The sequence below is a fragment of the Mytilus galloprovincialis genome, chromosome 4 (assembly GCF_965363235.1).
Source record: "Mytilus galloprovincialis chromosome 4, xbMytGall1.hap1.1, whole genome shotgun sequence".
Lineage (NCBI taxonomy): Eukaryota > Metazoa > Mollusca > Bivalvia > Mytilida > Mytilidae > Mytilus > Mytilus galloprovincialis.
The window spans coordinates 4719277-4743004 of record NC_134841.1 but is presented as its reverse complement, the minus strand read 5'-3'; the positions used below and the strand labels follow the sequence as shown (position 1 = coordinate 4743004).

General features: G+C 31.7%; 1 protein-coding gene across 10 annotated transcripts in view; it reads right to left on the bottom strand.

The window, feature by feature from the left end:
- The window catches only part of LOC143071172 (homer protein homolog 1-like), a 72265-nt gene that overhangs the window by 18033 nt on the left and 30504 nt on the right, over positions 1–23728 (bottom strand). For 4 of the 10 annotated variants that reach the window (XM_076245323.1, XM_076245318.1, XM_076245319.1 and 1 more), the window contains exons 2-5: positions 9371–9527; positions 5165–5296; positions 1092–1307; positions 66–122 (exon numbers count right to left, since the gene is read on the bottom strand). In XM_076245323.1, coding sequence (XP_076101438.1) covers positions 66–122; positions 1092–1307; positions 5165–5296; positions 9371–9527 — 562 coding nt within the window. Of the gene's footprint in view, positions 1–65; positions 123–1091; positions 1308–5164; positions 5297–9370; positions 9528–10168; positions 10228–10474; positions 10973–11078; positions 11226–17979; positions 18615–23728 lie in introns of those variants that run through there. The other 6 variants (XM_076245315.1, XM_076245322.1, XM_076245324.1 and 3 more) reach the window with 6 other exon arrangements.

Genomic DNA, 23728 nt, shown 5'->3' with positions numbered 1-23728 from the left:
AAGAGTTATTCACTATAAATGAAGGAAGCTTTATCATTCAGCAAGAATTAGAAAGATCAAAATACTTTGTTTTCTACTGATGATTGTTCTGGGCTTTCTGCTGGATCTTCTGGGCTATCAGTCTACAAAATTTGGTGATAATCTCTAAACTATTCCTCTCAATACCAATTTTCTTATTACACATGATTTATTTTTAAGAAGTATTATCGGAATGTAAATAAGACTATATATAATCCTGGAGACATAGATAAAACTGATAGCATATGAAAAATGATAATTCTCAGATCATAAATCTATAGATGTTTTGACTGAAATTAAGAGTTACACAACACATGTCTGTTAATATAGATCAAAAATAAACATATTATTGATAAACAAATCAAAATAAAACTCTAACATTCTGTATTGAGATGTTTCCTATCACAGTTTACTGTTTCAAAAATAACTTGTTTAGTCGAACTGAGTGTTTATTCAGAGTGGTTTGAGAGTTTTTAGTCAATGTTAGTGACTTAATAAAATCTAAAGAAAATGTTATCAATTTTGTGCATTATTATTTCTATTTAATTGATGTTTTTAACAATTACAACAAGTTATCTATGCTATGATTCCTTTACCCTTTCCTACATAGACAACATTACAAAAGAGACAAGTAGAAGTTTTTTCTAATGTCATGCTTTGTTTGAATGTAATGACCTATGTAGAAGCAATAGAGGCAAATTAGAAACAGCAATTGTGTAGAATTTATAAGCAATGAAACTTTCAAACTATTCAAATTTGTACAACAGAGAAGACCATGAATGTAGATTTTTATACTTATATATTAAGCAACTTCCTCATTCAACATAGTGAACATACCCAAATCAACCTTAGATTATTATCATTATTTTATTCATGTTCCTTCTTTTCAAATTTACTGCTTTGTTCAATCAGACAGCTACAAAAACAAAGCAGAAACACCAATAATTTCTTCAAATTAAAAATAAACCAAGAACACCTATATTGTTTTTGCAATGCTTAAATCACATTTACTTAATTTGGAAACATCCCAACACTATACAGTTATATAAAGAACATGCAAGCACCAAACAAACCTGAACAGCAGAGAGGCTAGAGCTGCGATGGTGCAGGACCTGGCGTGCACCTGCTGGGGAGGGAGGAAGAGCAGGGGAAGACTGGCTAGCAGAGTGATTCTCGTCTACAACATTCCCGTTAATTTGAGGACTATGTTGTGGTGGAGGCGGCTGTACTTGTTGTTGAGCTACCTGTTGTCTTGTAAGATCTTTGATGTCTTTGAACTTCTCTATAAACTAAAATGAGAAAATAAATAGGAATGAAATACTTCTCAACCAGTTATTGTGTATCAATCTTACAAAGACCACATATAGCCTAGGTCCCAGTTCCATTAACATGATTCAAGATCAAATATAATAAGTAGATGTCTGGCTAATAATAATTTCAAAAGGAATATTCCAGCACCTTAAAACATTGTTTTGTTGTACTCTGTAAATCTAAACAAAATATTAAGAATGAACCAGACAGAACTTTGAAGTTCAAGAAAATAGTCACTTTGTGTTATACCCTCTACATCTGGAAAAACTAGATATCATTGGGATGGTAGCCATCTCTGTGAGCCCTGCTGTAAATGATGTGAGGTAAAAAATTATTGTATCTTTACCATAGAACATGGAGTTGTCAACTGAAATCAAAGTATTTACCTTAATCTTTGACCTAGGAAGTTGTACATACGTTATGACACACCTTCTGGATATACATGTCAAGTATAAACTTTGAAATCATAATGGTTCTCAAGATATAGAGCCGACACCATCTGTACCATAGAACATGCAGTTGTCAATTGAAACCAAAGTTTTTGACCTTGAACTTTGTCCTAGCAAGTTGTTCATACATCATGACACACCCTCTGGTGTTGGTTAATATGCAATCCAGAGGGTGCATTGCATGTCAAGTACCAGCATAAACTTTGAAATCATAATGGTTCTCAAGATAAAGAGCGGACACAATCTTTACCATAGTACATGGGGTTGTCAACTGAAACCAAAGTTTTTGACCTTAGCCTTCAACCCAGGAAGTTGTACAAACATTATGACTCTCTGGTGTTGTTTGATATATATATCAAGTATAAACTATGCAATTAAAACGGGTTCTCTAAATACAGAGCAGACACAATTTGTATCATACGGAGAGACAGACTGATCACTATAGTGACCCTAATAAAGAGAGAGATTAAAAACACTCAAACTAATCCAACATGTACTACTAATTAATCTATGAATAGCTTCTTTTAAACAAAACTAAAATTATAATTGAATCTAGATTTGTCACAAGACTGGTCTTAAATAAATTGACATAACTATATCTGATCCCTTTTACTTGCCAGTGTCCAGTGAGGCAAAGCAAAAGATAGATATCAACATCCTAAGGTCCTGGAGTCAAAGGTCAATAAATAGAATACAAATTGCTAATGCCATAAGCAAGGACATCTCTATTTGGTATTTTGGCAACTGTTCACATTCACTGTACACACATACTTTAAAATAGGTTGTTGAAAGAAGGATAGCAGTGGTACCATTTAAGCAACATGCTTTATAAACCTGTACAAACTTGTAGGACAAATTTTCAAAATATAAATTTCTTTCAAATAATTGTATTTGTTGTTAAGGTAACAATCTTGGAGAACAGAGATGACTTTAACAAATGCAAATACAATTTACATTGAAATATAAATTTGTGAAATATTTCCTCCAAGTAATAGTACAAAAGATCTGAAACCTTATCACAAGGTAATAGCAAATTAGAGAATTATTTCAACCTCAAGACTGACTTTGTAAAGGAGGCCTATTTATCAATTAAAGATTTTAGTATAAGAAGAGCTATATGTAAAATGAGAATAAGTGCTCATGATCTTAAAATTGAGAAAGATAGATATAATAAAAAATACATAGAGAGAACTCAACGTCTATGTCATCATTGCTTATCACATGGATCAAATTCTATTGAAGATGAGACCCATTTTACAGTAAATTGTCCATTATATGATGAACAGAGGAAATTATTATATGATAAAGCTACAACTTTTTGTACTAATTTTAAAGAACTACCTAATGATAAGAAATATTTCTGGCTGTTCACAAATGAGCATTTACCAACTCTCATGTGCCTAGGAAATTACATTATTAAAGGGTTAGAAATAAGATCCAGATGTAAACAAAATATATGAAGTAATTTAGTATTTTATTGTTATAAGATTTAATATAATAGTTATATAAAACACATGTTGTGTTAGGCTCTTATCCTGTTCATAACGTTAAAGTATGTATTAGTTTTCTGTTTTGCTTTTTCCAATCATATTGTGTTGTAAAATGATGCCCTTTATGGGTTCTTGATTAGATTAATAAAATTCTAATAAAATTCTTATCTTATACACTTTTAAGCTGGCCATGTTGGTCAACTCACTCAACTGACAGGAATTATTAACCAAATTACAATCAATTTGTAGATATTAAGTACCTCTGTACTTTTATGGTAATAAATTAGTTAGGCCTTTGTTCTTTATGCATAGTAATGATTATTGTGTCAGTTGGTCAGAAAAGTCAGCACTTAATATGATACAAGTATGGTTTAAGCTGACAGGGCACTGTCAAAAGAAAACATTTTGTAATGCAAGTGACAGATCTATGCCAAGTGATTATTATATCTCAAATAGTGAAAAATTGGCCAACAGCTAGAATATATAAGAAGTAGACTTATTCATACCCTTTATCTATATTCTGATGAATCAGTGAATCAGTGAATCAGTGAATGAAAAAAAATGTTCATGAAGTTTGATGGTATCAATTCATTTTATCTGATTTCTTCATTAAATTTTCTTTCATCAGATATCTAGTGTACTAAAATTTATACATCAAAATTTCACCACTTTTCCATATGATAATGATTGAATTAATTACCATAGCAGAAACTTATTATAAATTTACTCTTAAAATAAACTAGTAAGTTGGACAGGTGTGATTTTATTTCAGAATCTGGTAAATCTGCCATTAAATACTTCCCAAGCCTGCCATTAAAATTACCTTAGTATACTCTATTATAATGAAAATCAATTTTACAGAATGTATATTTTGTCTAGTCAATCATCCAAGTATTGTAGCAGAAATTGTACAATTTCAAGTGTTCTATTCTGGTATAATAAAGATATAATTAGTAACATCTTCTATTTATTGCTTTCAATTACTAAATAGTAAATTATTACATATGAATAGCTTTGTCTAGGATTTCAGATATTTCATATCTCTTGCAATTTAGTGTTTCTATTTTGAGTTGTATGTAAGTTTACCATTCATAAAAACAATTAACAGGATTCATTATAGTAAGACTTTAGATATATTTTACCATCATGGCAATACTTGTTTACAACTGTCGTTCTTACCAGGAAGAAGCTGTATCTATCATAGTACAGGCTCACAAATTCTAACTATTGACATCATAACAATTTTGTATTGTCCACTAAATATTAGATTCTGCACTAGTTTGTTTGTCTGTCATGCTTCAGGTTAGAAGTTTTGGTGAAGTTGAAGTCTTTAAAACAACTTGAAACTTGGTCAACATGTTTCCCATATGATCTTACTAATTTTAATGCCAAATTAGAGTTTTGTCCGCAATTTCACACTCTTCTGACCATAGAAAATGATAGTGAGGGATGGGCATATGACTGTACTATGGACACATTCTTGTTTCTATAATCATTTCACACACTTTTCTTCTTTATGGTCATATTTTCATATTTAATGATACTGGGGAATGTAATTTTAAGTGGGATACCTATTTTTTTAAGGTGGGTGGGGGGATTTCAAGGATAAAGGTTAACCATAATTTCAAATGTTTAAGAAGAAATTTTTTTTAGAGGTTTATATGTAAACTTAGAGAAAGAACACAAAATCAAATATCTCCCAACCATACTTTTGTCTCAATCCATGACAATTGGTACCCATAAAAATTACAGGATCAACAGTATGTAATGACAGGTTTTTTTCTTCTTCTTTAAATTGGAATTTGCTACAAAGTCCTGAAAATTTACAGGATAGGAAGTACTTTCCTCATGCAAGGCCAACAGTATAAACAAATCTGGCATAAATATCTAACAAACCTTTGCCAAATCTGCCTCTGATGTAAATCCAAGTCCATATACTGTGTTTGCCCTTGGATCTGACCACTGGCCAAACTTCTGGGATGTTTTAGTAAACGTCATTCCAGGAGTGATAGTACTGTTGATGATTGCCTGTAAGATATTATACAAATTATATATAGTGTTGATGCCTTGTTTTGTTTTACATTATCTTGGGAGCTGTATGATTGCCTATGAGACAACTATTCACAGGAGACCAAGTGACACAGAAATCAACAAATATAGGTCACTGTACCACCTTCAACAATGAGCAAAGCCCATACTGCATAAGTCAGCAATAAAAGCCCCATGTTGAAAAATGTAAAACAATTCAAAGGAGGAAACTAATGGCCTAATTTATGAACAAAATTAAAGAACCTTAGTGAGCACGCTCACATACCCCACGTCCCCACATTGTCATTGGAGAAATTAAATAAGTATAAGAAAAAATACTGAATAATAATTTCCTGTCAATATACACATCTACATAGTATGTCCTTATTATCTACAAAATTTCATGAAATTCTGTTGTGTGTTTTCAGAGGAGTTGAGATGACAAACTGTTGAAGAAGTACATTGAAGCAAATAAGTTCAAAGGGGCATAACTCCTAGAAAAAAATTGAATCGTAATTTCCTATTGATATGCACATCTACATAGTATGTCCTTATTATCTACAAAGTTTCATGAAATTCTGTTGTGTGGTTTCAGAGGAGTTGAGATGACAAACTGTTGAAGTAGTACCTTAAAGCAAATAAGTTCAAAGAGGTGTAACTCCTAGAAAAAAAATTGAATCGTGATTTCCTGTCGATATGCACATCTACATAGTATGTCCTTATTATCTGAAAAGGTTTCATGAAATTCTGTTATGTAGTTTCAGAGAAGTTGCGATGACAAACTGTTGCAGTACTAGTAGTACATTGAAGCAAATAAGTTCAAAGAGGCATAACTCCTAGAAATAAAATTGAATCATAATTTCCTGTCGATATGAACAACTACATAATATGTCCTTTTCATATAAAAAAATTTCATGAAATTCTGTTGTGTGGTTTGAGAGGAGTTGCGATGACAAACTGTTGCAGTAGTACATTAAAGTAAATAAGTTCAAAGGGGCGTAACTCCTAGAAAAAAAATTGAATCGTAATTTCCTGTTGATATGCACATCTACATAGTATATCCTTATTATCTGAAAAGGTTTCATGAAATTCTGTTGTGTGGTTTGAGAGGAGTTGCGATGACAAACTGTTGCAGTTGTACATTGAAGCAAATAAGTTCAAAGGGGCGTAACTCCTAGAAAAAAAAATGAATCGTAATTTCCTGTCGATATGCACAACTACATAATATGTCCTTTTCATATAAAAAGGTTTTGTGAAATTCTGTTGTGTGGTTTGAGAGGAGTTGCGATGACAAGAAACAGGACTGACAGAAGGACAGACTGAAGGACTGACTGACGGACAGACGGACTGACGGGTCAAAACATTATACCCTCTGCAACCCGTTGCGTGGGGTATAATAATTGATTGTTGGTTGCTTAATGTCCAGTGTCAAATATTTCATGCATGATAAGGATGACACAAAATAATGAGCTAGTCCACAAAGATCAATAATGCATCCAAAACAATATGTTTTAGGCAGCAACCATTTGATTTTCTGGGGGGGGCTATGGTTTTTTTTGGAAAAAAAAGTTTGTTTCCAGTTTTTGGAGAAAAAAAAAATTTGTTTTTGATTCTGAGAAAAAAAATTTGTTTGTTTCACCCTCAGCTGTCACTATATGTAATGCTAAAATTGAAAGAAAAAAATTGTTTTCGACTTGTCGCGAAAAAAATAGATTGTTTTTCGCCGCAGGCGAAAAAAAAAATTTGTCCAGAAAAAAAAACCATAGCCCCCCCCAGAAAATCAAATGGTTGCTGCCTTAAGACTATAGTTTGCTTTACATTTGAGAGAGAGGTGGAATAAAATGTAAACTTAACATTGTTAATGTCTCAAACTGTCTGGACCTTCAGACCTTCCATGGCAGCCATTTTGTATCAGAGAGGCAAATAAATCATGCTTAGTATGAAGATCCTGCCTTGTATATCATAAAACACAACACAATGACACAGCATTTTTATCCCCTACAGACAGTAGTATATATTTGCTTTGATAATGACATAAATAATTATGGATCCTTGATACAAACAGAGATAACTGTTAATACAATTATGATCTTTGATGAAACTAAAGGATAACTATGATGGTTTAATTAACTGATGTCATTAAAATAACATTAAACACTCACTTTGGAGAGCTGTTAGGATGGATTTTATAATGTTACAAGAACATTACAGTGAGATACTTTATATCAGTCAATAGACAGATTAAAGGCACCAAAGTGTCTTTATGACTTTCTAGTTAATATGACTTCTCTATCAGAAACCTTTGAACAGCTCATCAGGTTTTAGTCACAAAGCTGAACAAATTATCAATAAAGGGCAGCTAACAATATTTCTGTGCTTATTTGTATTCTCAGTAGCATCATAAACATTTCAAGGCTTATTCATATACTCAGAAGTATCATACTGTTTTTAAAATAACAATAAAGGTTCATTACTATTGAGGCACTTTTGATCATCAAAAATAATTTCAGATATAGAAATTCAAGCACTTCATTAGTTTTAATTACGATGTTTTATTTATAAACCTCACAGAAATAAAAGCCAGATATTTATTATTATCGTGTTTTTATTATACATATGATAAAACAATACAATAACCACTAAGATGGTTCTTTGTAAGATTCAGTTCTAAAACATATAGTTTTATTGGAGCATTTAATTAGCAAAACACACTGACTCATTGGTAATGTAATTGCCTTGCTTTTTTACAACATGTAAAACATTATAATAGCTTGTGATTTTTTACTTCTCTTTGTTCTTGTTTTCTCCTTATAACAAAACCATCAGAAAAGTCACCATTTATACACACGTTGATCATGTTGATGGCTTTCTTATAATTGGTCTGCATTTTTTTCTATTTGTGCCATGGTTATTAATATAGCTTCACAAAATTTGGAAAGAATTTAAACCTATTTTTTTTCAATGGGTGCTGGTGTAATCCTCTCTGTGTTCGAAATATACACAATGTTTTTGTAATATATCCTAAAATACAGGAATAATAGTTTGTTGTCAAGGAAGAAAATATGCAACACATGATTATTGTAGGTCCTCAATGTATTTTAGCCATGTTAGGATTGTCAGTTTAAAATGTAGCCATGAATAAGATGTGGAAATGATTAGCATCTTTGGTCATGAAGTCATTATTTTAAAAAGTCAGTCTCTGATGGAGCCTTGACTAGGATTGTATAAATGTAAGTGTAAGAGGTCTTCATGAATAGAATTATAAGGCTTATATATAGCCATCACTTGGACTGTCAGTCTAAAATGAAGACCTTTTAGAATAGTCAGACTTTAATGAAGAACTATTAGAATAGTCAGCCTTCAATGAAGAACTATTAGAATAGTCAGCCTTTAATGAAGAACTATTAGAATAGTCAGCCTTTAATGAAGCAAATATTAAAATATTCAGTCTGATATGTAGCCTTAATCAGATAATCAGAATGTGAAAAAGCTTATATTAAGCCTTAAACATAGTATTTTCTGCATAAGTTGTAGCAGTGGTATGGATTGTCAGTCATAAGACTGTCAATCTTAGACATAGCCATGATTGAGACTGTTTCTGGCTAAGTCTGAATCATGGCTATATCTTATACTGAGAATTTTCTAAAAGCCACTGGCCGCATATTACACTGAAAATCCTTACTATTGCTACATCTTGTGTTGACATTAATACTATGCGTGTTAAATTTGTTCTTGTCCAAAACATTTATATGAAATACTAGTATCCGTTATGTAAAATCTAATGTATATTTTGTAAATATAAATATAAGGTAAAAGTTATCTGATAGAAGCTTTCACCTAACCACTTCTCATTTCAACAAAAAGTTATTGCATCAATGATAATCTTTGTTGGTTATCAATCTGACCAGTTGCAAGAAAACATGTTATCATATATAACTGTAGGATCAAGAATGCCAGGTTTATCATCAAGAATTTCATGGTTAACTAAAACACATTTGTCATTTGTGTTGCTGTTTCTAGGATTTCAACAATTACTTTCCTTGACTAAACATTCACAAATCATTGAAAAATTACCTTAGATCCATCAACACTGATAATTCTGTATGTGTTTCTAGTAGAATCATAATAATATGAGACACTGACGGCATTCTTACTGGCAGGTATCCAGTTCTTCTTAGTTTCTGGGTCTATCTGAAACACATGGGCTTTGGTAGAAAAGATGGGCTGCTCCCTGAAAATAGAAAAGAAATCAGTTTTTAAGATTATACCAATAGGGTTTATCTTTCATTCATGTAATAAGGCAACAAAACATGCACTTTGTAAAAATTAATATTTATGCACTCTGGACTCAACAGTGAAAAAAACACCAAAGTTGTGGATGAAATTTTGAACTTTGTTGAGGACATACAAGTGTTCAATTAGTTTTTTTAGTTTATGATATTCATCATAAACTCTACACAAGTAAAGCAAATTATAAATACTTTTTTCCTTGCATTATCTGAGTTCTAAGACATCTTCATAGCATTCTTGCTTAAAAGATTATATCAACAGATAGGAACATATTCACTTCTCTATCTCTTGCTTAATAAAAATTCTCAACATTCAAAACTACATTACTCAACATCAAGATTACACATTACACACCCTTGATAAAAATTATGAACTGAAAGAAACAACATTTAATACAAGTATAAAAAAAAAAAAAAAAAAATAAACAATACAGTATTACATTATATATACTAATTATTCTAAAATAAATGATTAAAATAATATATTTTATGTAGGTTCAAAAATCAATATGCAAAAGTACAATTACATATATATGTTGTTAATTAGCAATTATTGCATGCACTTTTGTAAAAAGATACAGACCATTTCTTGGAAAAAGATCCTCTACGGCTAAGAAACTTAAACATGTATTACAACAATTGACAATGAAGCACTGTGTGTAATTATCCTGATAAAACAAACAATGAGAACAATAAATCCTTCAGTATTACATCTACTGCTGCCTTCCAAAAAATACCAACTAATTTACCGATCACAAAAATACATTCTGCTCTTAACATACTCCAATACAATTAACAACCCATAATAGCGGCAAAACAATCAATCATTCATAAAACCATCAAAGAAAATAATATTTCTAAAACAACAGATAAGTAATTTTCTCCTTACTCTCTTCGCACTATCAAGTGCTCTTCAAAAACATCATCATCCGCAAAGTCGTCCCCAGCAAAGGTCGTGGAATCAATGGAGCTTGGTGTCAGTAGATACGCCATCTCTGACTTCATTGATTCTGTCAGATGGGAAGTTGTCTTTTGTTTGGTAACTTTTTGTAGTCCTTAATAATATTATCCTTTTTATGGAGTATGAAGTTGTTCCTAATTGTTCATAGCACAATTTAATATCCCAATATTGATTTCTTTCTGATGAATAATACTCTAAATGTGGAAATATGCTGTATCTAACTTTCTACACTAAATTGTTCAATCTTATCAAGCAGACTTTGTAGGAATTTTAATTCCCCGATCATGTATAAATCCTATCTACACTATTTATACATCAATTTTCTTACTGCATATTATCCAAAAAGCATTATGATGTTTTGAAATGTGACAACAGAATATCAACAACTAGAAACGCTAGAAAACACATTAAAACAGTGCTAAAAACAGTAAATTGTGACCAGTTTGTCCATATTGTTACCAATATATGACATTAAAATGACCGCAAATAAACTTGCTAATTACCAAAAAGTGATACATGACATATGTTTTACCTGGAGGACATCAAAGGGTTACCTGCAATTAATTTCCAGCATGTTTCTTCCAAGACAAGGTCACATAAACATAAACATTCAAATTTTATCACAATATTTCGTTAATCTTCTTATGTGAAAGTAGCTTATCCTGATTTAAGCCTTTTAAGGATAATTTCTCCAGATTATCTCCCCTGTAATGTTGGGACATAACCTTTTTTCTTACTTGATTGATAACTTCTGTCACAGTTGAAGAACTGCACTGTCAATCAAATTGTGTTTTATCAAATGTGTTTATTGGCAGTATTGACCCCTCCAGCAAACAAGTAAACATTATATTAATGAAATTCAATTACAGATCTTTGTACAGATCTTTAATATTGATATATAATTGAATTTACAATAAAGTCAATTACAAGTAATTGGAAAACTATTTTAACTTATTAACCCATGACCATAAACAAAATGGTTATACTTTACACTACAATCTAGTTAAATGGTTTTTTTTCATTCCTTAATTAATCCCATTAACTTATGGACCATGATAAGAAATAAATGCTTTGAATTTTACATATTTGTCATTAATATTTGAATGTCAGTGAATACCTTTTAAAAAAAGGTCATTTCATAATGTAAGATTTCAAGGGACACAACAAGCATTAAACTGTGAAATTGAAAGAAAAAAATACTTAAGTTCATTGTAAATGATCTCAAAGGTTCAGATAAGAAATGTTAGATCTTTTAATTGCATATATATAATCTTAATTCCCAAGCGATTTAGAATTGCTTTAGTAACATTTATCATTGTTCACAGAAATATAAAGTATGCAATGCCAATGGAGGTGGTCCTATATAGGAGGGATCTACTAAAAGACAAGACAATGGAAAGAAATAGCCTCACAAATAAATGGTAATGTTATAAAGGGGAGAATTGCATTAATCAATCTGGTTATGAACAGAATTTTAACCCTCATGTAATAGTGCAAATACACTAATTGCAACAAATCACCTATTGTTTTAATTTCATTTTGCTCTGGTACATCTGTTAAGGACATTGAAAATAATTGATCTGAACTAAGTTTACCTTTCGGTACCAGAGTGTTGACACCCGTTTTCTCTCTGGGACATCTATAATATTTTCTGAGTACTTAGTACAGATTAATTTGTTATAAGTAATGAAACAATGTTAATATTGCAATTCTTCAGAATCATGCACTGGCTATTACTGCATGAAAAATGGTGAAACATTTAAATCATTCAAAATGGGTATTGATCAAGATGAATGTAACTCTTTTCAAAAGTTTAAAAGTGTATCAGAATAGATGTTACAGTTATATTACTTAATTTAGCACACTAACTTTGTGTATCAGGATGGACATAAAACTGTAACAGTTATTTCCCTTCATTTAGAGCACTAAACCTGAGTGTATCAGAATGGATGTAACAGTTCACGGATTTGGCTATACTTTTTGGACCTTTTGGATTATAGCTCTTCATCTTTTATATAAGCTTTGGATTTCAAATAATTTGGCCACGAGCATCACTGAAGAGACATGTATTGTCGAAATGCGCATCTGGTGCAAGAAAATTGGTACCATTAATTTTATCATTTCTCTTCATTTAGCATACTTAAACTAAGTGTATCAGGATAGATGTAACAGTTATCTCCCTTCATTTAGAGCACTAAACCTGAGTGTATCAGAATAGATGTAACAGTTATTTCCCCTCATTTAGCATACTAAAACTAAGTGTATCAGGATAGATGTAACAGTTATCTCCCTTCATTTAGAGCACTAAACCTGAGTGTATCAGGATAGATGTAACAGTTATCTCCCATCATTTAGAGCACTAAACCTAAGTGCATCAGGATAGATGTAATATTTATCTCCCTTAATTTAGAACACTAAACTTAAGTTAACCAGAATGGATGTAACATTTATCTTCCTTAATTTAGCACACTAAAGTAAGTGTATCAGGATAGATGTAGAGGGCAATCAGTATACTGGCAGTTATCAGTAAACATATAAATTAATAAGAAAAAAATAAAAGAAAAGGAATTGTAGCAAGTCTAGGATAGATGTAACAGTTATCTCCCATCAATTTTACACACCAAAAGTGTACCAGAATAGATTTAACAGTTATCTCCCTGAATTTAGCACAAACAAAACAGAGTGAACCAGGATTGCTCTAACAGTTATCTCCTTTCATGCAAAAATGTAGGACAAACAAAACAAACTTCAAGTTAATGCATGTCTCTAAGTCACACAAGTGAGGGAATCAGGGTTGATTAGTGCTCATTCCCCCCTCCCACAAGTGAGGGAATCAGGGTTGATTAGTGCTCATTCCCCCCTCCCACAAGTGAGGGAATCAGGGTTGATTAGTGCTCATTCCCCCCTCCCACAAGTGAGGGAATCAGGGTTGATTAGTGCTCATTCCCCCTCCCACAAGTGAGGGAATCAGGGTTGATTAGTGCTTATTCCCCCCTCCCACGAGTGAGGGAATCAGGGTTGATTAGTGCTCATTCCCCCCTCCCACATCCAAAAAGGATGCAATCGCCTTAACGATGGCATGAATGACAATGCCTCTCCAGCAATGCCTACTACCATTCTGGGATTTCTGGAACAATAAGTAATGCTGTCTGTATCACAAAACAAGATATTACACACTACACTGAGGCAAACAGGTGTCAAATGCACATCTTCATGTTTGTTTTACGATTTTCTTCAACATTAAATATATTCAAGGTGATATTTGGTTGCTTTTATAGAATATTATATAATTTATTTTTGTACCTGCCTGTTCAAATGATTGGCATGAAACATGTGAAATAGTTTGAAATACATTAAAGACTAAGTAAAGTAATTTGTGACAATTCATACATTAATACGTACTGACATTTAACCATAACAGCCCATGCAAAACTCTCTTGATGAAACAGATAAACAAACTTCTTTCAAACAATCATAAATCATTAAAATACACAACTTTTTTTGTATCTGCAATCAGATGTAAACATTAGATACACCCATTATTTGTGATTCAGACCTGCAAAGCACAGCATGAGATTATTCTTTTACAAATTAATGCCAACATGTAACCATCGCCATCAGGGAGATCAAACACTACATGAATTATCAACAATATAAAACCTTAAAATATAGACTAATAAATTAAAACATACACATTTTCTGAGCACTCCGCCATACTTCAACCAATTCCATAAAATTGATTCTCAGTTTTTGTTTTCAGATAAGACAAGATATTTTTATATCATTGATAAAAAGTCTAATAACTGAGGTTATTCTGGCACAGAAGAGAAATTGGCAGCAGAAACTCCTGATAGATATTAAATGTTGAGGATGTATACAACATAGAATGTTTAAATGACTGTTTCTATAAAGTTGTAAGATCTTGTCCTGTTAACAGCCAGAATACTATTGACTTTGATGTACTTCCTGTAACATACTATCTTTACTACAATAATTTTATTTTTTTCTGTGCAAGAATGAAGACTTTAACAGGATATTAAATGTAGATGGGATTGTAGGGATAAGTTATTTATAGGAAACTTTCCTGTGAGGAATGTGAAAAATATGTTTAATATATTATACTGTAAGCTAATTCAAGCATTGATCAATTTATAAATCATTTTATATACATGTAAGTACAGTTCAAGACTAACAAATGAATGTTAAATATCTATCTTTTCATTGTTGCAACGATGAGAACATGCTGATGCAAAACTGATGTGAGGAAGCCGGAGTCCCAGAAGAAAACAACAGACCTTTGATAGGAGAACCTAGTCAATTAAGATTGGAGTCTGGTCCAACTTCTCGAGCGGGGTTCAAACTCACAACTTAGGTGATGACTGGCTAGTGACTACAGTAATAACTACTTAAACCACTTGGCCACAGAGGACCATGTACTTTATCTATACACTGGCTGAGTTTTTAACTACAAAATGACAGTAAAGAAGAAAGTATATATAATAAACACCAAGGCTTTGAAATTAATCCTAAATATTGTGTGATGAAAAGAGAATCTGACCATACCTATTTATTTTGTTTGTTTGACAACATACATTAAAGCCATCATCTTCTATGATCAACAGATAATTAAAAACAGCCCATCAAACTTCTTAGCAAAAATTGTTGGTTCTGTGACTGCTTGAGATCAGCATAATCTAGTCTGTTCAAGAGGCTTGCTTCCTAACAATGTTTGAAATTTGGGTTAGTTTACCCTATCATGCAGGATTTGTATTGGTGGAAATTATATGCAAAATACAACATGTAATTCATTTGGTCTGTTGGATTTACACACACACTTTTGTCAGACAGCATATATATGGGTATTGTTTTGAAGTTGTCCTGGAATCATGATCTAGCTATCATTTATAACAAAAGTAGACATAAGAATTTAAAAGTAGACAAAGAATTTCTCGCTACATTGAAGACCTGTTGGTGACCCTCTGCTGTTGTTTTTTATTTGGTCGGGTTGTTGTCTCTTTGACACATTCCCCATTTCCATTCTCAATTTTATACATACAGCAACATCTACTACTGTAGTATTAATATCAATTAATATTCTCTGAAAAAACACATAAATGTTACTAAGAATATACAAATAAACTAATCATAGGTATACTAGGATTCAAATTTTGTATGCAAGATGCATGTTTCGTCTACAAAAGACCTATAAGTAACACTCAAATCAAAAAAGTTAAAATGGCCACATAAAGCAAGAAGTTGAAGAGCAGTATTGAGGCTACTTAATTTCCAAAAGGTTTTGCCAAATACAACTATGGTCAAACTTAATGGTGTAGCCCCTACATCATAGGAAAACAATATATTAAATTCTTTACAATTATTACAAAACATCCAAATATCTGATACCAACTCAAGTCTACATGGAAAATAGCAAAGCAGTTTAATACATATATATTGTGTGGCAATCCTCCCTATTCTTTAATTTTATGTATGTGCAATGCATCATTATCACTCTATAGGTTGGTAAATTATATAAGGGACAAATTTAGTGTTAAAATAGTCACCTTAGTTGACATTTGTCAGCAAAAAGGTCATGAATGAGGTCAGAGTCAGGTGAACCCTGTAAGATTGATATGTACAGTTCATCACATTTCATTTATTCTTTAAACCAAACATAACTGACTTTAACTTATACCTCAGAAACTAATTAACCCAACACATTAACTTAATGTGCATCAATCAAAATAAGGTGAAGGTCAGTTCACCACTGACAAGGTACATGAATTCTTGATAGAATTGGAAATGGGGAATGTGTCAAAGAGACAACAACCCTCCCAAATGCAGAAATTGTGGAAGGCCACCAATGGTTTTTCAATACAGCTTTAGACTTAATACTGTAAACCTAATGTAATATAAAATAGGTATAAGTCATTTCTTGTTATAACATGAGCAATGAACCACACAAATAAAGTTAATAAAATGTAGGTTAACAGTGGCGGATCCAGAACTTTTCCTAAGGGGGGCCCCGCTGACTGACCTAAGGGGGGGCCCTCTCCAGACATGCTTCAGTGATTCCCTATATAATCAACCAAATTTTTCCCACGAAAAGGGCCGCCCCTGGATCCGCCTATGTTAACACTAACAAATCAACATAAAATATATTTAGATGATTTCATAAAAACAATCACTGCTAAATAAAAAGATTTGAAAATTATCACCACTCCCCAAGAGTTTATGTAAAGTCATTAAAACATAATGAATGAGAGAGGTCAGTGTCAACCTACATTTATATGACATACAAAGCTAAAAAACTCAAATCTGTAACTGAATAATTTAAAATTTTTCAATAAATTTCAACCTTAATATGTCATGTATGTAATTCATCCTCCTCCTCTTATAGCTCCATATAATATGTATCAACAGGTAGTGGATAAAAAATGAGGATAGTAGTTTCATGAAACTTTAAAAGGACGGGAAATTCACAAAAAAGTGTCAAACAGATTAAAACACAAAACAGGGCCTTTAACCCATGTCCTAAGATATGTCTTATGACATGTCTTAGGATAGCTTCGTGAAACCGCCCCCAGGGCTCCGTGTTGAAGGCCGTACATTGACCTATAATGGTTTACTTTTTTTAAATTGTTATATAACCTATAATATTACAAATCAGCATGTATAAAGGAGAGCTGCCAATACACAGCACTGACATAAAATCTAATAAGTATTTTTGTATGGGGCATAACTGTTAAATAATAAAAGTTAAAATATAGAAAATAATACTTGCTACACTTATACAAAGTAAAGCTAGCACAAAGAATCCACAAATTTTAACATTTTGAGACAATTAAAGTAGTTACATTGAAAATTCATTAATATAATTATATATATAGCCATTAGTTATAAGTTAACTACATGCTTATTGAATGATATATATTCCATAGAAAACTAAAACCTTAAATTTTATTTATTTGAGACAACTGAAGGGAAATTCTTAGTTTCAAATAATAATTTCACTAACAGTGAAAAGGGAATATGGCAAACTGCTGCATGCAATGGTGGCCAGAATTGTTGCAACCTCTTGAGTCTAAAAGGAAATAATGTTAAAGACATCATGTTGAAACTGTTTGGTTTGGATAATCCGATATATCAAAAAAGAGATCACACAGCAAAGGCTCGATTTTTTCAGAACATCAAATATGTTTGAATAGCCCTATATTTTTGGATAATAGAAGTTAGAAGTAGAAATAAGATAGATTAGCATGGTTGGACCATTTAGAAGTGGGGCCTTGGCAGGGAATACACAAATTAAGGCATATCATATGGAAAGATGTTTGCTATCAATGTATCTGAAATGGTGATGTCTCACAAACAATAAATACTATGTCAAGCCAAAGGTTATAAAACATGCTGTAGCACATGCCAAACAAATTTCTTGCCTTTCATTCCATATGATAAAATGTTGTAGCCATGACAAGTCCTGTACTACCGATTCATCTGGTGTGGGTGGTCTACCAGTACCTCTGCTAAGTTGTGGACTGTCCGGCATAACCTTGACCATACGTACAGTTCGTGGTGACGGAGGAACACTATGCATATGTGCTTGGTTTGGAACGGTTGGAATGGTTACAGGACTTGGAGCCCTGGCACGATCAGGTGTAGAAGATCTACCTCGGAATATACCAGCCCTATGACTTTTTGTTGGTGACCTTGGCATTGTCATTGTGCTGTTCTTTTTGGCCTCTATTTCCTGTTCATCAAAGTCTGAAGGTGAGACAGGAAATTCTGGAGTCGGAGGCCTCTTTCTGACATCTAATGGCGAAAAGGAAGATAACCATGACATCTTTACAACTTTTTGGGGGGCTAATCCTTAGTAAAGCGTGATATAAGTTCTCATCAACAGTGTGTTCATTTACAATAAGTATGCTGTCTTTCTCTCTCATTTGAATATTTCTTCAGAAAAGCAATTTTATATCATCACATTTGATTAATTCATTTACCTAGAACTTAAGAGATTTCATTGAAGACTTTCCTGCACAGCTGGTAAACTATGTATATATTATCTGGTATCCATCTAAATCCAAAAAATATGTTATTAATTAATTCCCTTGATACACTGAATGTAAGAATGTACTGCACACACTACTGCACAACAAAGATATCTACACCATAAACAAATGGATGTATCCTAGAGTCATGATCATAGTGGTGTATAAATCCTTTCAAACACTTCCATATCTAATCAAAACAAAAGTATCCGCTAAGCAGCTTGATCAGGATTATACTAATTGTAACACAACATTGATCTCTGATCACCAAAAGATACTCATTAGCTCTCACAGACTCAGGCTAGTAATGAATTTATGACCTTTATATAAGAATTTGTAGCATATAATGGTAGCTTGTAACTACTGTCTTAATCCTGAAAATCACAAAATAAGAACTGCTGTTTAATTTATTCCAAAGCTTTTGCGATTTTTGCTTGGTTCACTATCTACATGAAATATTCAAATTCTTGTCATAGACTGATTAAAGTATAGGGTTAAACTGTCAACAATACAGCAAAAATCAATACAGTGTCCAATGGCATTCATCCATATGAATTAATACTAGGAGTAAAAAGTCATCAACTTCTACCAATCAGAGTCTTCCTAAAATACAGATTTTCTCATATAGTTTTCTGTACTATCTACAAACACCAGAACAAAACCCTTCAAAAACCAATTTTGTTCTCAATTTCTGTAATGGAACTTGTTTACAATCCAGACTTGAAGACCAATTAAAACAAAGAGCACTTAAGATTTAACTGCATCATAAATTGGAATGCACTCATTCAGAATTATCAAGATAATGCGTTAAGAATTTGAGATTACGTAATACACTTTTACTATCACATCTGTATGGCACAAATATCAGGAGAATCTTCCATAGACTTATAGAAACACAGGCGACCTCATCATAGAGAAATTATTCCTTGATCATGACATCAACATTATCATGATATTACTGTGCTTATCCAGTGACCTTTGGGGTATCACAATAGCAATGGCTCAAACAGTTTACTAAATTGCAGTTAGATTTCTTCTCCAACTAACTGATCAACTGGTAAAATATTTTAGCAGATTGCTCAAGTGTAATGTTGTTAGTATGAAGTGAGTGCTGTAAAATCAAAAGTAATACTTACCATCCAGATCCAGTTAGTTGATATCTTTCTCATTTATTTCAAACACAAAAATGACTTACTATAATATGAGTCACTGAATAAGAAGGTCTAATTTTGACATGGAAACTTCTATCATAAATAGATTTTATAAATAAATAGTTGAAAACATTGTTTTGTAAGTCTATAATTAATAGCTTCGTTTTCCAACAACAAGTTAGTGCATAATTGTAATTTGGATTTTTTTTTCTAAAGCAATTACTTATCTGCTACCATTAAAGGGAAATAATTTACATTACTGAAAATCAGCAAAATGTTGTCACAATTTTTGTCTGACAAATATCAACTTTCCTCATTTAATTTGTTTGTAACATTACTTTTATGATTATTAAACTTTTATCCTCTGTTTTGAAAAGAAACAATGAAATTTATTTTTAAGATGATTAAAATTTTGAAAAAATTGTAGGCAAAATCAGAAGCCAGGTATCATTGATTAATTTTTTAGTGTACAATAACTCAATAAAAATTATTTCCCTTTAATGCCAGCAGATCAGTAATTTGTATAGAAAATATTATACGAATCATAATTACACAATAACTTTGTCTTAGAAGACAAAGCTATAAAATATACATCTACAAAACAATGGTTTGAACTATTTATTTATAAAATCTATTTATGATAGAAGTTTCCATGTCAAAATTAGACCTTCTTATTCAGTGACTCATACTATAGTAAGTCATTTTTGTGTTTGAAACAATTGACAAAGATATCAACTAATTGGATCTGGAAGGTAAGTATTACTTTTGATTTCACAGCACTCACTTCATACTAACAACATTTCACTTGAGCAATCTGCTAAAACATTTTACCAGTTGATCAGTTAGTTGGAGAAGAAATCTAACTGCAATTTGGTAAACTGTTTTGGCCATTGCTATTGTGATACCCCAAAGGTCACTGGATAAGCACTGTAAAATACCATCTGTTTTTGATATGTACATCTGATGTAAGTCTGAGTTAACAGGAACATCACACTACCATTGTATAAGATATCAGTAAAAACTTATCTGAGTGCAGCAGTTTTATTTTTTTTCACTAGTCTAAGAGTTCTCAAAGAATCTCATACATTATAAGTCCTCAAATTATTGTACCTATACCATAAACATAAGCTATCCAAAACATCTATAAAACTGAACAATATCTTGTTATAACAAGCTACTCTGGTTAGTAGTCTTAATACAAATTTATTTCAAGTCCTAACAGTGAAATTCAGTTTATACTATAAGAAGGGTGTATTTAAACACTAGTTCTCTGTGGTTTTATAACAGGTGGGATTTTAATTATTAGGATGTATCTGATTCTGATAAACAATTTAACTACTGACTACTGAATGTATATATGAGGGTATGAATGGCCAGTATCAACTGTTAAATGCCCCTTTGTCGCTAGGGTTAGGCTAACAGTAATGTTAGCATCAAATCAACTAAAATAATTTACTGTTATTCATCACATTCATTAATATTGACATTGAATGTTTTTGAGTGCTGCTGTTGGCCTCAAACACAACAGTTAGCATCATTTTAAAACAGTTATAATTTCTAGTACAGCATATCTCATTTGCATTTTCAATTTTCCTTGTTCAGTGAACCAAGGAATCTAGGTCTATGCCCTAATTTGGCATATATTTCAAAAAGTTCACAACTTGAAGGTAAATTACTATGATCATGTGGCGAGCCCCATGACCACCCTTAATTATAACATTCCAATTTGTTTAATGTGATCTTCTTAATTTACTTATTTCAAGATAAACCAAGCTATCAGCTGATTAAAGCAATTCAATTTCAATCAGTTTCCTGTCAATCTTGTATGAATTCTCATTAAAGTGTAATAAGCTGGAGTTAAAATTGTAAGAAATGTTAATTTACAGAAAAGTAGATCAATCTTAAAAATTAAAAGCATTTCATTTGGGATTCTACGTTAAAAACAATAAGTATGAAAAAAGTTATTACTGTGAAAGTGTGACTCGAGCAGAAAATGTAATGTAGACAAAAGTTTGTGAAGCAAAATACAAGGTACTGTGGATTCATTATTTTTGGTGGATGTCAATTTTTTCGCGGATTAAGGAAACTTTGCATACGAGACTAAAGAAAATTTTTACTTCTTTGAACATTTAAATTAATGGTTCCCCTGTAACTAGGAAATTAACGAAAATTGGAATCCGTCGAATCATAATTTATCACAGTACAGTAAAATCAATGTTTTTCCTAGGTTGTTTTAGCATCTCTGTCCCAAAATCTATTCATTTTTAAGCTGGGATGGTATAGAAACTAAAGAGATGCTATCCAAAGATGCAAGCAATGTTCTTTAGAAGTAAAATTTCATATACTACACAAATTAAATTAAAGTACTTTTCCCTTTCATTGTAGATGTTGTGTAACAAAACAAACAAAGCCAAATTAAGATCTATGATCTGTAGTGAAACTAATCTGCTACATTCTTTTCTAATTTTAACACAAATCATTTTATAAATGAGTAAGAAGTATGTACATGTATTTGATAAGACAACTGATTATAAACACTGATACAGAATTCTGCCAATATCTGATGTTAACTAACCCAGTATTCTAATCAAACAATTATATAAACATATACAATTCTATCTAACTTTTCTGCATTTTGTGCACATGTCATGCTTCCATGGTAACCAATTATTTTTGATATTCCCCAAACTAATAATACATCAAATGACTATGATGCTGACACACATGTAATATTTCACCACTGTTTGATTATAGAGGCTATTAATGGAATGATATGTGGGAATATGTCAAGTATAGTGACAAACTACCGTGGGGGATTCTGGCAGTATCACAGGGGTATCTTGTCAGCTATCCCACTTCTCTATATTACTATACAGAATGAATGAATGACAAAACTCAATGTGACTAGTAGAAAAGATCATGCTTTCTAGTATTTTACAGAGGCCATTTAACTTTATCAATCATTGGGACATACCATAGCAGAAAATCTCACATTTAATGTAAATTGAGTAACAAGTGGTTTTGTTGTCATGCCAGTGATACTGCTTGTTTGCAATAGTAATTGGAGGGACCGATTTGGAAATATGATGTAGACACATTTTTGTCCCTTCTAAATAAGGAATTTTTACATTGAACAGTTCAAGCTTTATGTCCAGTGGCCAATATTACACAAGTTTAGAAGAATACTTTAAACTGAAACTCAATTCTCTTGATCATTTAATTTAAGCACTTTAAACCTGCTGGACCAAAGTTGGATTACAAATACATGACAATTCATGAAAGAATGGTATAAAAGATTTATAGATTGTCTATGATGTTTAATTCCTTTATCTATCATACAATATTAAAATTCAAATCAGTTTTTATTTTGAAGGTCCAGTGAAATAAGCCCATTACAATGTTTATTTATCCTAAATAAGTCTGACATGAATATTTATATTTCATTTCATTAATACCAAATAATTCTATTGCTCCATTATAAACGAATTTCTTAAATAATATCAGGTGTAATTCAATTATAGTTATATGGCCCTTGGTCTCATAATTAAATCTCACAAACATGAAATTCATAATGCATAATGTGGCTCTGACCAATCTGAACACAAAATTAAGATGAATTTCAAATAATATTAATATTGTTGATAAATAATGAAGAAACATATGAAGAAGCCATCACTTAAATCATCAATGTACCAATAAGAGGGGGTCCAGGATTTGTGAATTTAAATCATAATTTAATAGGTAAATCAATAATTCAAGAAAGGTTATCCTATGATATATTAACCAAATATTAATCAAGATTATAAAATGCTGTGAACTATTGACTATTAATGAGAAAATGCACTTAAACCTTGTCCAAATTAAGAGGCAGAAAACAGTATGTTGATAAAAAATAAATCAAAAGAATACATCTAAATTGATAATTAAATAAATCATGTAACACATAAATAACGTTTTAAATGAGCACCTATTAACTGTTAATAATCAGG